General features: G+C 38.7%; 1 protein-coding gene across 1 annotated transcript; it reads right to left on the bottom strand.

Moving 5' to 3' along the window:
• Positions 1-11,259: 11,259 nt before the first annotated feature.
• On the bottom strand, positions 11,260-14,356 carry LOC145767263 (mitochondrial coenzyme A diphosphatase NUDT8-like). Its single transcript, XM_082579054.1, has 4 exons — positions 13,985-14,356; positions 13,549-13,681; positions 13,284-13,364; positions 11,260-12,854 (listed from the first exon to the last, which is right to left on the bottom strand). Exons 1-4 carry the CDS (start codon positions 14,266-14,268, stop codon positions 12,606-12,608), a joined length of 747 nt encoding a protein of 248 aa, XP_082435180.1. The 5' UTR covers positions 14,269-14,356; the 3' UTR covers positions 11,260-12,605.
• Positions 14,357-18,487: the final 4,131 nt, after the last annotated feature.

Here is an 18,487-nt window from a genome sequence, read left to right as displayed (position 1 = left end):
TGTCCGATTGCAAAATCGTTATTATGTAAGAATCTTCTTGCGAACGTGACATTCTTTAGACTTCTATAAGCTTCTGCTTGTTGACATTTAAATGCTACGTGACCGAACGATGGTTCTTTATGATGTAACCTTCTCGAAGTTACTGGACTGAACAGCCAACTATAAATAGTGGTGTAGTTTGTATTCTGAGATTATTATTATGGTGATTATTATGATGATTATTATTGAGTTGGTTATGAGAGTTGTGCTATGAGTTGTGGATTGGTAGTTGATGCAGAAATTAGAGTTATTTGAGAAGCCGTTCGTTAAAGTTCTTCAAGAAGTCAGATTATCATTTCGCTAGTAGAATTATTCGACATTTAATTGACTGCTTTTCGGTTGACCCATCAAACTACGTCATTGAATCTTTCCAAGTCTTTTTCCTGGTAAGAGATAGAAAGAAAGCGTGACATTCTGGGGGCTCGTCCGGGAAACGAAAAGGAATTAACCGAAAAACCGAAGAATACCGAAGATTTATTGAAAGAATAATAAATTAATGTCAAGATGGCGGATACTGTCAAACATGAGATGATTGAAGACTTAGGGAGCATGGCTGAACGAATGGGGCTGACTGGTAATGAGAAGTCTCAGTTTGTGATGGAAGAGTATCACAAGATAATGGACCAGAAAGCTCAGCGAGAAGCTGACGAAAGAGAAGATAGAAGAGCTGCTCGTGAAATAAGGAAAGCAGAACTTGAAGCTGAGGAAAAGCGAGCACAACTTGAAGCTGAGGAAAAGCGAGCACAACTTGAAGCTGAGGAAAAGCGAGCACAACTTGAAGCTGAAGCAGAGGAGAAGCGGGCGCAGCGCGAAGCAGAGGAGAAGCGGGCGCAGCGCGAAGCTGAAGAAAAACAAGCTCAACGAGAAGCTGAAGAGAAACAAGCGCAGCGCGAAGCTGAAGAGAAACAAGCGCAGCGCGAAGCAGAAGCTGAAGAAAGAAGAGCGCAATATGAATTGGAAAAGTTAAAACTTGAATTAGAAAGACAAAAGCTGGACATTGGTGAGCGATCTAATTCTACTAATGATAATGCTCGAGATGTTATTGTGGCGCAAGTTAGACGTCCAGATTTGCCATCATTTGTTGAAGAAAAAGATGAGTTGGATAGTTATTTGTTAAGATTTGAAAGATATGCTACAATAGCCAAATTGGAAAAGTCGACGTGGGCTACCCAGCTAAGCATGTTATTATCGGGACAAGCTCTTGATGTATATTCAAGACTTTCGCAAGAAGAAGCCATGAACTACGACAGATTGAAGTTAGCTCTGTTAAAGCGATACAATTTTACCGAGCATGGATACCGTCAAAGATTCCGTGAGGCAAAGCCTGAAAAACACGAAAGCCCAGGTCAATTTATTGAACGTTTAAGAAACCTTTTGTTAAAATGGTTTGAGCTTTCGTCGGCCGATCAATCATTGGACGGATTGGCAAACCTTATAGTTAAGGAACAATTCACAGATTCATGTTCAAAAGATCTGTCTGTTTATCTAATGGAGAGAAGTCCAAAGAATCTAGAAGAAATAGCCAGTGTGGCAGAACAGTACTTGGTTGCTCATGATGAGAAGTTGTCGACTGAACAAACGTTGTCATGCGATAATGACGAGGAGCAAACAAATAATTTTAAAGGAGGTGCGGTTCCAAGAGAAGTACGTTGTTTTAATTGTAATGGCTTAGGTCATAAGTCTGTTAACTGCCGGAAGAAGACTAACAGAAATCATCAGGAATCGAGGAAGTGGTGCAATCGTTGCAATAGGCAAGGACACGAAGCGAAGGAATGCAAGGACAAGTCGTTTTCCTTATCCAATCAGTCTGGAAAAGATAAAGACACGGACGTTTATCGAGGTGGTTGTGCGATAATGATTCCTAAACCCACGCTTGAAAATGAGAGATCGGATGAAGATGATCAGTTGGAAAAGAAAACGGGAAAGAAGACAAAAGAAGATGCTTACGAAGAAATAAAACCTGAAGATTACCTACCAGTAGTGGATGGAACAGTTGGAAACAAAAAGGTAAAAGTTTTACGTGATTCTGGTTCTACTGGTATAATAGTGAGGAGAGATTTGGTTAAAGACAGTCAATTAACGGGAAAAACTGGCCATGTGACAAAAATAGATACCACTTCAATCCAAGGACCGTTAGCGATGATATCTATCGAAACTCCGTATTGTAGTGGGACTGTGAAAGCGTTATGTTTACAAAACCCTTTAGTTGATCTTATAATCGGAAATGTTATTGAGAGAAATTCTGAAGTTACTTGTTATTCTTGTGGCAAGAATGGTCACTTTGCTCGAGATTGTTCTGCAGATAATCAGCAACGATCTCACGATGACGGATATTACGAGCGCGAAGAACCGAGGAGAAGAGGCAGGCGACGACCATTTGGAGTTTGCTGTAGATGCGGTAGACGCGGACACTTCGCCAGGGAGTGCGTTGCTGACGGCGGACATTCGGAAAATAGACGTTGCCGTGACAACCACTGCTACCGATGTGGGGAGATTGGACACATAGCCAGGAGCTGCCCTTTTGATGAAAAGGCTTGCTGCAATTGTCATAAAGAAGGTCATCTCGCCAAGGACTGTCCGGAGAGGAGATGTTTCCGATGTAGGAAGATGGGTCATCTCGCTCGCCGATGCACTGAAGATGTTGAGGACGTTGGAGACTTTCGCAGAAAACGTGACTATTGTTTTGAGAAAAGCTATCGTTGGTAGATCATGCAACGATAGACTTATGAGAACTGATTATTGAGTAATTAATTGTTTTATGGTGTGTTTTGTATTGATTGTGTTGTTATATTGTTTGCAACAATATTCTAAGGGGGGGCGTATGTCACAATCAAGGTGCAAATGCCTCGCGATGGCTTGCTTTGTATCTTCAACGAATGTGCTATTTTGATTGTAGAATTCTGGTGCGGTGTGTTATTATCGGTTATGACCTGAAGTAACCTCTGATTGAGAAATCTGTATTATGTAACGTGTTTTCTACAACCTTCGGCCCTACGTGACCTTCTAGAGACTTCTGTTGTTTTTCATGATTTCTGAGCGTCGTTTGTCATGACGTCATAAGGTTGTTTATCTGTAAATGTCCGATTGCAAAATCGTTATTATGTAAGAATCTTCTTGCGAACGTGACATTCTTTAGACTTCTATAAGCTTCTGCTTGTTGACATTTAAATGCTACGTGACCGAACGATGGTTCTTTATGATGTAACCTTCTCGAAGTTACTGGACTGAACAGCCAACTATAAATAGTGGTGTAGTTTGTATTCTGAGATTATTATTATGGTGATTATTATGATGATTATTATTGAGTTGGTTATGAGAGTTGTGCTATGAGTTGTGGATTGGTAGTTGATGCAGAAATTAGAGTTATTTGAGAAGCCGTTCGTTAAAGTTCTTCAAGAAGTCAGATTATCATTTCGCTAGTAGAATTATTCGACATTTAATTGACTGCTTTTCGGTTGACCCATCAAACTACGTCATTGAATCTTTCCAAGTCTTTTTCCTGGTAAGAGATAGAAAGAAAGCGTGACAAGGATGGAGAGAGAAAACCGGACATAAAAGAAACCCATCCTCAGGCAAAAGCCCGTTTCATTGTGGCCCAGGAGAGCAGGTGTTGAGCTCTTTCTATGGCTAGACTGCACATCACACAGTAGCCTAAGACGATTGAGGTTTGATATCCAGTGTAAGTTATCGTTTCTTGTCCTGGTGGGTGATGGAATGGATGAGCTGGTAGATGATGATGTCCTGGTGGTGTTGATGAAGCTCTCATCCCTTTTTGAGACGTGTCGTGTTGATTATGGAGTATTGCGTTTGCTGTTAATGTCATATTCTGTCTGTTTACTGGTGTATTATATACAGAAATAACATGCACTTCTACTTTGATTAATTACTGACAACAGAATGTACTTCCGGGATACTTGCCAGGGTTGCCAAAAGATAATCTGGTAACCGGTCATAAGCATAACATAATAATCACATTTCAATACACTACATCCCTTCCTTCTCGGATTAAAACGTAGATTTCAAAGGCATTACTTATTTGGATAAAACTCATTTTACATTAAATGATCATTAAGCTACAGGTGATGAAAACCATGAGCACTTGAACCAAACGACGCATCATCATTAGGTTTCGTTTACGTAAGCATTATTCATGCAATTTATGGTATACACAGATTAACTTTAAGTACCAACATTTACTGTCAAAAGCAATATAGCCATACTCCAAAGATCATGATTAGCCTAATACGTTTGCTTCTACTTTTCACACTTTGATCTTGAAATTGTAGTGGCGAACAATTAAATAGATTACCACTCAATTGACATGACGTTTAAACAAATAGACATGCGTTCCAGAGCTAGTCTTTATAACGAAAGAACAAAAGGAATCATAGACATACAAGTCTGCATTCTAGTCACTTCAAGTTACATAATCGTTAAAGCGAGCAGGTTTACTGACATTACGTGTCGGACGAGTACGTACAGGTATTGAGGACTCATTCAAATCAGCGTTCACGGTCATGTCAGCAGGAGGTGAGTTTACATTTTCATCACTGGTGTTCAATTTCTTAAAAAACGACGAATTTCGTGTCAATTGAACCCCTTCATTGTTTTGTACTGTCACTTCCCCCCTTTCCTTCCTAACTACCTGTTGGGTAGCGCTATCAAAATTTGCAGAAAGTTTATTTGATTTTTGACTTTTAACCAAAACTTCATCTCCAACCCGAATATCTGAGTCGACAGCACGTCGCTTAAAGTCAGTATATAGTTTACCGTCTATTTTACCCTTCCAGTCTCTGTCTCGAATCCCTTCATCAAAGATCTGAGGTTCTCGGCACAGTTCAGGTAATTTAGACTTCATTTCTCTGCGAAACATCATATAATAAGGAGTAGAACCTGTAGAAACTTGCGGAGTTGAACGATATGCCATTAGAAATTTGTTGATGTCATACCGCCAATCTTTCTTTTCAACTTGAGCAACTTTGATTGCCTTTAACAATGTTCGATTTTGTCGTTCCACCTCACCGTTTGCTTGAGGCCATAATGGTGTTGTTTTGCGGTGTATTACTCCATATTCTTCTAGAAAATTCTCAAAATCATTCGATACAAATTGTGGACCATTATCAGTTCGCAATGAGTAAGGTACTCCAAACCTTGAAAACATGGGCAGAATCGCTTGAATCAATTTTTCGCTTGTGATTGATTTCAAGATTGCAATTTCGTAAAAACGACTAAAGTAATCTACCACTACTAAAATGTTCTCACCACTTGGTAATGGACCAAGAATATCTGCCGCACAATCTTGCCAAGGCCCACTTGGTGGCAATACCCGAGCAATTGGTTCTGGTCTGCAAAAGTCGCTGGTGACTTGACATCCGTGACAAAGTTTACACATCTTTTCTGCATCAGCATCGATCTTTGGCCACCACACCTTTGTGCGTAATCGATTCTTTGTCTTGACAATGCCTTGGTGACCCTCGTGTGCCAAATTGAGCACCTTTTCACGCAACGTAGCAGGTATAACGAGTCTTGTTCCTCTGAGCAACAAGTTTCCATACGTACACAGTTCATTTTTTACATGCAAAAAGCTTGTGTCTGTACACTTGGACCAATTTCCTGAATGAATATAGTCCCTAATTTCTGACAACCGTGGATCAGCAGCTGATTCTTGTTCAAGTTCTTCTGTAGATAAAGCGACTGGCATACTTTGAAGAACAATAGATCTCACATAATCATAAGGTTCTTTTAAATCTCTGCTTTCTTCATAGGGCTCTTTATTTAGCCTTGACAATGCATCAGCAATGTTAGTTTTCCCTGGACGATAGATAACACTAAAATCAAACGATTGTAAACGCAATACCCAGCGTTCTATTCTTGCTGATGGTCTTGATTTCTTCGTGTAAATGTATTGCAGGGGCTTATGATCTGTTTCAAGTTCAAAATGTCTTCCAAATACATACAAATTGAATCTTTCACAAGACCAAACCAACCCTAGAGCTTCTTTTTCCGTTTGGCTGTACTTCTTTTCCACATCTGACAAACTTCGAGATGCATAAGAAATGACTCTCCACACTCCATCTTGTAACTGTGTCAACACAGCACCTAGACCAACTGGAGATGCATCTGTCACAATTCTTGTCTTGCAGTCATTCCGATAATATGCCAATGTATCAGCCTTTGTGATCACTGTTTTTAATTTCAAAAATGCATCTTGGTGTGCTTTATGCCATTGAAACTTTGCAGTCTTTTTGGTCAAGTCTAGTATAGGCCTTGCAATGGTTGCTAAATTTGGGTTAAACTTAGCTGAAAACTGAACAAGACCCATGAATGATCTGACTTCACTAGCTGAAGTTGGAGGTTGTGCTTTTTGAATAGCTGCAATTTTCTCTGCACTGGGACTTACCCCTTGTTGGTGCAAGTCATGTCCAAAAAATGTAAGCTTTGACATTCTAAACTGACATTTTGTTTTATTCAAAGTCAATCCAGATTTTAACAACTTTTCCAGTACCACATGTAATCGACTGTCATGTTCTGTCCTGTCTTTTCCATAAATGACAATGTCATCTGCAATGTTAGCAACACCATCGCAGTTCTTCAATAAATCCCAAATAATTTTCTGATATTTTTCAGGAGCAGAACTCAGTCCAAACATTAGCCTTTTATATCTGTATAGACCTCGATGTGTAACAAATGTTGTAATATGGCGGCTCGTTTCATCCAACATTATCTGATGAAAGCCCCATTTTAAATCCAACTTACTGAAAACAGTACTACCATTGAGTTGACACAACAGTTCTTCAACAGTGGGAATTGGATGTCTCTCTCTAACTATAGCCTGATTGGCTTGTCGCATATCAACACAAATGCGAATGTCACCATCACTCTTAGGTATGACTACCAATGGAGAGATCCAACTTGATGGTCCTTCTGGGACTTCTTCTATAATATCAGCATCAAGCAATTCATTTAACTTCACATCTACCTTTTCTCTCAGCGGAAATGGTATTCTTCGAACAGGTTGAGCTACTGGCTTAAGAGAATCATCAATATGCAATTTTAACTCATAATCTTTTAACAAGCCAACACCAGTAAATAAACCATCATACTTAGACACAATGTCATTATCAACTTGAGGTTCAACATTATTAGCACCAGATTTAACACCATTTACATGTATTGGACCAACATGCAACAAACCTAAAGTCTCTGCAGTGTCTTTGCCCAATAGTCTGTGTCCATCGGTATCTGCTACAACAAAGTCAGCAACACATACTTTTTGTGTAACTTTTGATTCAACTTTTGCCGTAAATGTTCCTAATGTTGGAATTGGCTTCTTACTTCCATACGCGTACAATGTTTTAGCAGATTTCCTTGTTGTTGCATTAATATTACATGTCTTCAGCCATTCCCAAGTTTGCTTGTTCACAATGTTGCATGATGCACCGGAATCAACTAACATGTCTCCCACAGACACACCACCAATGTTTAAATTTACACTGCACAGCCCATGTGCTGAACTTTTCATTGAAAAGACATTAGTTGATGCTCCAAATTCATTTTCACCCAATCCTGAATTATATATTTGATTGGCATTAGATTTTAAAAAGGTTTTAGATTTTGCATTTCTTTGTTGATAAAACTGTGTTGTATTCCTTACTTTTGATCTGCATTTCTTTTGAAAATGTCCCAGATTTCCACATTTGTGGCACTTCTTCCCTCTTGCAGGGCACTGCCTGTCAAGTTTGAAATGACCAAATAATCCACATGCAAAACACTCTTGTGTGTCTTTTCCCTGTTTTGACTTAATGTTACTCTTTCTTTGTATAGGAACTGAATTTACTTCATGCTGCATGCTTGGTTCTAATGATTTTCTTTCCATCATCTTAACCTGTGAATTAACTGCTTCATGTGCTCTAGCAATAGCTAATATATCATTTAACTGCACATCTCCTTTTTCCAAAAACTTTCTTCGTAAATGATTGGAATGACACTTATCAATTACTTGATCACGAAGTTGGGTATCCAATGAATCACCAAATTCACACATAGCTGCCTGTTGTCGCAGTCTGCAAACAAATTTGTTCACAGGCTCATCATGTTTTTGCATCAATTGCCTAAAAACATGGCGTTCAAAAGGTACATTAGCCTTAGGAAGAAAATGATCATCCAACAATGTTAAAGTCTCTTGAAGAGTTTTACCTTCATTGTCTGGAACCAAAGAAAAATAAATTTCTTGCACATCCACACCAGCAGTGTGCAGCAGCAGAGCCTGTTTTTGTTCATCACTGGTGACACCTTTTCCAGTGATATACAATGAAAACGCCCGTTTCCATCGCTTCCAACGTTGTCCCTGGCTTTGTGCATCACCATTGACATCAAAGGGTAATACAGCTGACACCTCGCAGGTAACTGCAGCTCCATTCATGATGCTCACTAGTAGTTTGGACAACACGATAAGAACAATTCACTGTCTGCTTGGACCTCTTGAACTAATAGGCTACAGATTTAAATATTTTCCTCGTCGCCAAATGTCATATTCTGTCTGTTTACTGGTGTATTATATACAGAAATAACATGCACTTCTACTTTGATTAATTACTGACAACAGAATGTACTTCCGGGATACTTGCCAGGGTTGCCAAAAGATAATCTGGTAACCGGTCATAAGCATAACATAATAATCACATTTCAATACACTACAGTTAATATCTACAAACATAAAAGTACAGCACAAGCAATCGATATTAGGCTATTGTTAGGTTAGCCTAATTTTTTGTAAATAATTTCGGATTTCCACTAAAATCTTCACAAGAATGCAAGAAAGCCTTTCTACGCTGTCTTTCTATTGCGTTTCCGTTTTGCTTAAATGTTGTTTTAGGTTGTGAATAAAAAGTGACTTTGTATCAGTCTTTCTAATTGAAGAAGGAAATTCGTTCCATGTTTTCGCACCTGTGAATTCTATTGAATGTTGAGTAAGCGTTTTTGAGAAGTATGGAATGTTTAGAGAATCATTATCATGGTTTCTTGTAGACAGGCTGTGAACCTCTTTGACAAATTTAAAAAGGTTGGTGAAGCAATCTGGTAGTAAATTGTTGTGAAATTTAAACACGATCACACCAATTTCCAGTTTGAACAATTGCTCAATTGTTATCGGGATCTTGCTACAACTATCATTGTTGGGACGGAAAATACGATGAAATTTGTCACAGATTTTTTGAAGTTTTCGTATAAGTCCATATTTCCAAGTCGTAATGCAATACCTCAGGTTACTTTCAATTAAAGAATGGTACAAGCAGATCAAATTTGACAAATTAAGACAGGGTCTAATCTTGGTAATAATAATAATAATGTTATGGTTTTATTTATTGTCGCTCTACAACAGCTATGGTCTTTTAGCGACAGGGCTCATTTTTAATTTGTATCAGGTTTACGATGTTATCACATTATTACCCGACTCATTCTCACTGCGCTATGCAGGATAGAACACAATCGGTACCGTTTTTAAAGTCTTTGGTTTGACCCGACCTGGAATCGATCTCAGATCTACCAGCACCAGAGCCGAAGGTGAAACCACTCGGCTACTGATCTGGTCAATCTTGGTAATTATGCCAAAATTTCTTCGAAGTTTTTGCAGCAAATGTTGCATGTGTGGTTTCCATGAAAGATTTTCATTCAGAGTCAGGCCAAGGAAACTGATATTTTGTACTCTCTCAATTGGTTGATCATTTATACTTAAGATTTGCTTACACTTATTCGCACGTAAACTGTTAGTATCAAATACCATGTATTTTGTTTTGTTTACATTGAGTGATAATTTATTTGCTACAAGCCATTTGACAACTTCTTGCATTTCTGTATTGGCCGCTTCATGCAATTTATCCACACTCTTTCCTGACATCAGAAGATTTGTGTCATCCGAAAAATGATAGAATCAGTACAATTTGGGAAGTCGTTAATGTAAATTATGAATAATAGGGGGCCTAAAATAGAACCTTGGGGCACACCACACTTTGTCTCTAATGGAGTTGAAACACTACCAGAAATTTCTACTGTCTGAAAACGATTATTTAAGTAGCTTCGAAACCACTGGAGGGGTGTTCCTCTGATACCATAGTGATAAAGTTTTGTCAGAAGTATTTCATGATTTACTGTGTCAAAAGCCTTTGATAAATCTAGAAAGATGCCAAGGGTTGCTTCTTTATTTTCCATTGCTTTGTAGATCTTGTTGGTTAGCAGTGTAGTAGCCTGGTTCGTGGAGTGGTTATGTCTAAAACCAAACTGCTGGGTGTAAAATAAATTACGCTGATCAAGAAAATAGTATAATCTTGAGTACATGACTTTTTCTAAGATTTTTGAGAAGCAAGACAAAAGACTAACTGGTCTATAGTTACTGCAATTGCTTGGGTCTCCTTTTTTATAGATTGTCACTACTTTACCGATTTTAAATGCTTTTATGAAGTCACCATGTACCAAAGATAAGTTAAAAATATGTGTTAGTACTTTTATTATGTTATCGGGGGTATGCCTTAAAATTTTGCCTGGAATGCCATCAGTACCACAACTTAACTTTGGTTTCAAAGATTTAATAAATCCGTAGATTTCTTCAAAACTTGCAGGTTTCACTTGTTGTTTCATTGACCTTTCCGTTCTTCTCAGGATTGCCAGTTCACTCTCTCTCAATACCCATGTCTCGCTACCATATAGCATTGCAGGCTGCACACAGCTCCGATATACTTTTCCTTTCATCCTTAGTGAAAATTTTCTGCCATACAACATTTCCCCACATTCCCTGAACTTTGCCCAGCCCAATCTTGCCCTTGTTGTCACCGCTGCTTCACATCCACCACTTCCATTTATCCGATCACCCAGATAACAGAAGTCTGTCACTGTTTCGATGCCATGGCAGAACTCATCATCATGGCCTTCCACTTCATTCCTTCCTCTGCATTTCCCACAAACAAAACACTTCGCCAATCTTGTTGCGGCTCTCTTGACATTAGCACATCTTGCATGTACCCACTTTCCACATTCCTTGCATTGCATTTCTCATCACTCTCTTGCCACATATTCCACAGGAATCTACTTTTGAAAAAAGTTAATCATTTCAAATTATGACTGACACTGCAGTACAAAAACTCTATGGTGTAATGTAACCATTGCATATCGACTTTTGGTAGCAGCACTGAAAACCTATTTTATTTCAAACAGTCGAAAAACGCAGGCAGACTAAAAATGGGGGGAAGCGGTAAAAAGGGTATTTTTTGTGATGTAAGTTATTGAAAATCGAGCTTTTGCAACAGTAAAGTTCCACATCCAATAGTTTGAGAACATTACACTAAAATGCATGAGTAGCGTTGACAGGGGGTCCAACCTTTCAAGTGCCGCAATCATCTTCACACCTTGCCTCCACATCGATCTGCCTCTCTCAATTGGTTAGCGCGTCACTTCTGAGACGAAGAAACTTTAAGATCAAGCGGCGCTGGTTCGACTCTCGGGGTGTGCGCTTGAGCAACGCACGTTAAGGACTGCTATCCATTTAGCGGCATCTAATGGATGAAATAGTTCCCCGGCAACAAGACTTCAACAATTGGAAACTTTACTCTGTCAATCTCGGTGACCGGGCCTGCGTCAGTGATTCAAAGCCTCTACAAGTATGCGAAACTGCCAGGATTAAGCTCTGCAAGAAGCTTTCCCAGTCCGAAGATAAAAATTCAATCAACCAATCATTTATGAACTTAAACAAACATTAAAACATTTAATTTTTATAATTGAAACGTGTAACTAATTGCTTTCTGAAATAATTGTAATGAACTGAAAACTTTGCATAATTGATCCAACCCTGATACAAAGAATACGCGGTGGTTTCTTCAAGATTCCAGACCCCTTGGAAACGTTAAGGGCCACTAAGGCCTGGGTCCAAAAGTACTCCCTATCAACGCCATTTGGTATCAGCAGATAACACACTATACAAAGGAACTAGTGCGGATAGACTACTGGCTATACACGAATTAAACTAACTATAGTGACGCATCACCACATATTACCGGGCGTCACATACGAGAGCACACTTGTAAAATTAAACATTAATATATTGTCCTAATTAAAAGCAACAAAGGCAAGGGTATAAATGCTCGCATAACAATCAGGTTCTAACCTACTCTGCGCTTCAACATATATCAGGATTTTACGTTAAAATATAAAATTGTGACCATTTTTCTTGCATACAATACTAGTATATAGCTACAGTGTAAAACACTGAAAATTGAACAAAAGTTCAGAACCAATTCAATAATAAGAATAGCGAATAAATAGTTCACATTGTGCAATCGTCTTCAGAGTAGTATAAAGAAATGTTAGTTTCTTTATTAAAGCAGATAATGGTAGAACTCTCTGCAAATAGTGTGTGGACAGGCTAGTGAGCTCACCACAAAGCAAATGATGAATTAAATTTGGAAAAATATTATGCAAATCTAAATACAGTATAACCTACTGTTATTGAAGCATATCGTAAAATGACGATTTGAAATATCTCTCCTTTGCAAATTTCACAACTTGATTCTATGGCAAAATTACCTTCCGAGAAATTCCTTACGTCGTTTCACATATACATCAGTGGTTAACCGATGATTAGCTAATAATGTTCCCAAAGCTATGTCAACTATACAGGCAGTCAAGCCCCAAATTTTTGGTTCTGTCAAGTACACAGGTGTCGTGTAGTCCCAATCACCACGCTGCTTGTGCTTGACACGAAAAGTGGTAAACCTCATTGTTTGGTGGTCACACAGTGTGGAGATTGGCACAGTAAATATATCCGCAACCTATGGAAAACAACAATGATTGTATAGATATTGCAACCAACCCACATCAAGCTTATTCTATTTGAAAAGCATTGAAAACGTTTCTGTCAATTCTGGTATGGCAAAGAAGCTAAAAATGTTTTTTGGTTAGCATATCGAAAATATAAAAGAATCCTGCATAACAAATGCCATTGAAATGGTGAAGTGGAAAAGCTTAAGCAGAGATACCAAACCCATTGCGCATTGAGATAAAGTATGGAACCCACATCTAAGAAACGAGGGTGATGAACATCTACTGCATCGTGATAGGTGAAGATAATTGTTATTCAAGAATAATTTGTAAAAATAAAGTTGTCTTTAAAACGTCGGACAAAGTTAAACAAGAAAAATGTAGGGAACATTTGATGTACACCACAGCATCTCCAGTATCTTAAAACAATATTAGCCAACCTCATCTGCATTTGGAGTCAAGTCTTCAAGTTCAAATTTTCCGAGGTTGCCAATCACAGCATGCACTCCGATAGAAAATCTCTGACAACAAATACAAAAAAATCATACTTTGTTTCATCCACTTACAATGAACTCTTAACTACTTTAATTATTGCACACAGCTGTGGCAGGCATACTACTTCAATAAAAAAAAGTCAGTGAATAATGGTTTTAAAAATATTGAAATCTTATTTGCAAGGTTAATAAACTAGAACTATTCACTCACATAATCAGGTAAAGCAGGCAGTGTTGTCCATACGTCGATGCATGAAGGGGGTAATCCAATCTCTTCTTCTGTTTCTCTCAGAGCTGTATGTACTATGTCTCTATCATCATCGTCTTCTGTTCCACCTGGAAAGCTATGAATATAATGTTCAATTATTGGCAACACATGAGTTATTGTTGTGTTTCCACTTGTGTAAACTTATAATTATGTTTTTCTATCTGTACATGTTGTTTTAATAAGAGATAAAAACTAGGTTGTCTCACTAGAATCAACATTCGGTCAACCTATAAGATAATTATGCTTTGAAATTGGCTGTATAACATAAAAATGAGTGCAAATGCTGACAGATTAACAACAGCTGGCAACAAATAGCCATTTGGTAAAAGCGAAAGCTTTTAGGCTGGCTATTTTACAATAATTAAAAGCATTCAGTTACCTGACTTCACCTCTACTTCGTCTTAGTGTAGAGGCTCTCTGAGTAAACAGCATAGAAGGTTTGCCATTGACCTCACAAAGTGGAACTAACACTGCTGCTCTCTTTTGCAGTTTAGCATGAACATGCTTAGGGACAACCTTAATAAGTTTCAAGACATTTGTCTGGCACCTTTCTTTGCTTTGATCAGATAAGAAATCTTCTGAAACAAAGGCATTGGAGTTGTAACCAGAAAACTTTAGAGAAAATTCCTTTTTACTAAGTGGGGTTCTTAAAATACGATACATGAATGAGTCATACTTCAAAAAAGACGAGTTTGCCTGAAACCTTGTTCAATAAGAATGAAGGAGTGTTCAAACAAGGCTGTAGCCTACTGCTCACAATAGCACATCCAATCCAAATTGCCTCAGCAGTTAACAGTGTTGCCATCTAGGTTTTTTTTTAAATATTATTATTATTTATTTGCAATCAGACTCAAAGTCCACAGAATTCAAATTTTTAACAGTCATCACACAAAATATCAGACTAACACAACATCAAGCAGGCTACATCAAACAACGTACAAAATACTGTTGTAGTGAATATAAAATGTAGAATTAAAGTAGCAATCAGAAGACATAACATTGCGCAAAAGTGGATTAATTGATCTTTTGCAAATAAACTAGATGAAGCTAAAAATAGACCAGAATAAACCAAATTGCTATTTTCTTGCCCTAAACATTAACTTTTAGGGTTTAAAGTTAGAAAATAGGAAACATATCAGGTAAAGTTGTGAAAACACTATTCACCAACTTCACCTTGTATTTTTGGTCGATTCCAATCTATGACGTCATGGAATTGTAGGGACCTGAATGAATTTCCATTGTTTTTAGCTCTCTACAAAATGTAATTCTCACATAACATTTACGTTTCTTAAAAACTCACTGAACCCAACAGTGAGAATAAATAGGCTAGTTGCGTTTCTTAAGAAAACTCACTTGTTGTGCACTGGGATAATTTTGATGGATCATTTTTTACTCAAATAACCTACCACCCGCAGCTTTCTCAAGTGAGTCTGTTAAAATGGCCACTTATTGCTTATTTAGTATATCCGCAGTTCACCTCTGTAATGGAATCTCACTAGCAGGAGTTCAACCTAGTTCGTAAACATTGTTGGAATTTGCCAATTTTAAATCACGTAACTGTTTGCTTTTTTCTTTTCTGAAAGTGGTTTATATACCTCTGCACAAAACAATTTTAACTCAGAGACAGGAGACTCAGACTCATAAGATAACTTTTCAAATTCCAAATCTAAATTCAATTCGAACTCACGAATAAAAGAACTTGAGACTCATTTGCGTTACGTCTGTTGCCATTGAAGCTTTGTTACGCCAGCAGCGGTTCTGCTGTCATCAGGGGTTATAAACATTTTTAATACAAATAAAACTGAGAACCCCTGCAGAATTATGACTTCATGGAATTTGATTTCATAGTAGGTTACGATTAAAAATGTACTAGTGAGTGCTCAGCCTTGTGCTGATAGCCGGGAAGAACGCCCCTTTCTTCACAATGTCCTCTGCCCTGGCGCCTGCTGGTTTTGTTGGCTCTTTTCTTTCCACAAAAATAAGAGTTAAACTGACTGGTAAAGCGGTGAATTACGTGTCGTTTTTTCAGGTACCTAGACTCCCCAACCTGGCCCCCGCGACCTAAGCTGGTGGACTTCCCTTTCGGGTGCATCGCCACCCCATAATCACGCCGCTCCCCGCCTCCACGGGGCGTGGCAATAAAATAGCAATATATGAATTAAGTATATATTGCATATCGTGAATGGACTCATATCATCATCAATGACGTAATATCATTAACAACACTGGATCTGTATTTTCATATTTCAATATTTTAGATTATCACGCACTACCTTCTCCCGATATGCTGCTCTTTCCCGCTCGGATCAACCTCGCGTTGCTTTTAACTCATCGATAATCATGATTTCCCGATCAACTCGATGCAACCTCCAAAGTTTCATCCCACTATTATATATTTTTCCTGGTAACGTAGCCTAGTCATATCTACGCTTCGATCGCTAGTCCCCCCGACCCATCTGGGCGAACCTGCCTCAACGTCTGGCCAGTGCACATCCGTGCTCGTTGGTTCAACGTCAACACTTTTTCGGTAGGTAAAGCATACAATATATTCCCACTTACCACCTTTTTTTTTACACCAATTAATTGAGCCTTTGCTCCAGATTTTAAATAATTTTCGTCTCCCACGAGTATTCAAATCGTCCTTGTAGCTAAGCTTCTCTTCCTCGTGGGAGACCCCAAAGTTTATCCGCTCTGCCTACGGGCAGACCGGGTATAGGAGTCAAACGTACCTGTGTTACGGTCACGTGATGGAGACGTGGGCGCTGCCTGGCTTTATAAAACTTCTGTCGCCCGGCCCGTCGTGAGCTGACCTTTTTGCGTTTGCAGAAAGCAAATCCCGTCTCCCTGGCCCGTTCCGCCATTCTAACTTTTGCGGACGAGTCGCACAAAAATCTCGATCCACGCTTTCCTTCCACAGGTACCTAGACTCCCCAGCCTGGCCCCCGCGACCTAAGCTGGTGGATTTCCCTTCCGGGTGCATCGCCACCCCATAATCACGCCGCTCCCCGCCTCCACGGGGCGTGGCAGGCCGGTTCTTTAAAGTCTCTGACCTGGCTATGTTTATTGTGTTCTTCTCGGCGTGTCAATTATTTTGTACTCGTGCGTCGTTGACCAAAATAAAACAGTTCATCATCTCTGACCTGGCTATGTTTATTGTGTTCTTCTCGCCGTGTCAATTATTTTGTACTCGTGCGTCGTTGACCAAAATAAAACAGTTCATCATCAACGAAACCGGAAAATCGAAACAAAGTGTACTGTCGCCGCACGGTTGCCAGTTTGGATTTTTTCTTTCGCCTTTAAACTGACTGGTAAAGCGGTGCATGGCGTGCACTGTCTAATACTAAAGAAAGAATTTAAAGAAAAAGTGAAGAGATTGGTAAGTGAGCCAGATGATTTAGTTGTTATTGCGAAAGTGCTGAAATAAATAAAGAAAAGGCTACAAAGAAAGCTTAAAGTTAGATTCAGATCACTGTTCTGTCGTGCGGATGCTTAGTTCCAAATCTCAGTCAAGAAAAGAAAGAATTTAAAGAAAAAGTGAGTTGTTCTGAAAACCCCCCCCTTTTTTTTATCCCCACCCCCATCCTAGTTAACTATTTCCACCCCAATCAAACCCTGGGATCTGCAATTCCAGCCCGGGCTTGGTATCCCTATCTTTTCCCCCGAAGAACAAGGTTTAAGAAGAAAAGGAAAATCATTTCACAAGAAAGGAATCATATAAAACTGTAATTATTTATGTCGTGTTAATTGTATACTACAGTAATTGCTATATGTTCATTATTTAACTTAAATTTAGCTTTATCGAGTTTTAAATTAATTCCCAGCCTATTTTTCCATTTACTTTGTTGTTTCATTTTTAACCTTAATTCTAATCAGTTAGTATCTTGCTACTTAAATTACTTAATTCGTAGACTTGTGCCTCTGTTGCAATAATAAATCCATCCGAAAATCCTTTTTTTACCCAATTTAAACACCCTTGTTCAGTTAATTTTCGAAATCTCGGCATTCAAACTCCTGCATTGGTAATCTAGTGTTGCCAGTTGTCTGCCAAATCTTCCTTTTCTTGCATCTGAAACACGCATCTTCCATAACTTCCTTTCTCCTTGAAGTGTTCACTTGAATCATAACCTTATCTTGTTAATATTCTATACCGTATAATTTGAACAATAATCCTCTCTTTATCTTTAAAGTCTTTTGAACAATTATTAATATCGATCCTAACTAATCGTACTTCAAATCAAAGGGTCACTCTATTTGTTGGTTTAAGTTTTCAGTAGTGACGTCACAATTGACTTTTTAGTCAATTGTTCTCAAAGCATTTTTTTTAACCTCCTAGCTCATCAAACTTATTTGCAGTACCGTAATTAACTGAATTGATCTAAAGCAGTGGTCTTCAACCTTTTTTACAAAATCGCCCCTTTGTTGAAAGTGCGGGTCCAAATCGCCCCCTCAAACGAGGCCTCGAAATTAACGGCGGCCGTGGCCGCCGAAGGGTTCAGAAACGGCCACCGAAAGTAAGCTCTGCTTGGCCGCAGGTAACTCGAGAAGGATACAAATAACTATCGAGGGCTTTGTATGCGTATTGCGAAAGCAAAACTCGTTTTCTTCTTATTACCATCAAAGATTGGGCTCGTTAACGCGAAGCGCTGAAGCAGAAAACTTACGTCAATCATAGACGTTTTTGTTGCTGGCCGCCGGAATCGCTTGCCTTTCGGCCATATTGGTTGCCGGGTGGAAAAGTTAAGTTCGAGGACTGTGAAACGATTGTCGTTGTACAAACGTTCATGTCGCTAAAAATTTACATACAAAACTTCAAATATCCCAACAATATAAATAAGCAAAAGCAACCACATTTTATTGAAATACAACAGCTCGTGGAAGCTAA

Source organism: Aplidium turbinatum, chromosome 3 (genome assembly GCF_918807975.1).
Source record: "Aplidium turbinatum chromosome 3, kaAplTurb1.1, whole genome shotgun sequence".
Lineage (NCBI taxonomy): Eukaryota > Metazoa > Chordata > Ascidiacea > Aplousobranchia > Polyclinidae > Aplidium > Aplidium turbinatum.
The sequence above is the reverse complement of the archived record's forward strand: the minus strand, read 5'-3'. Positions and strand labels throughout refer to the sequence as shown.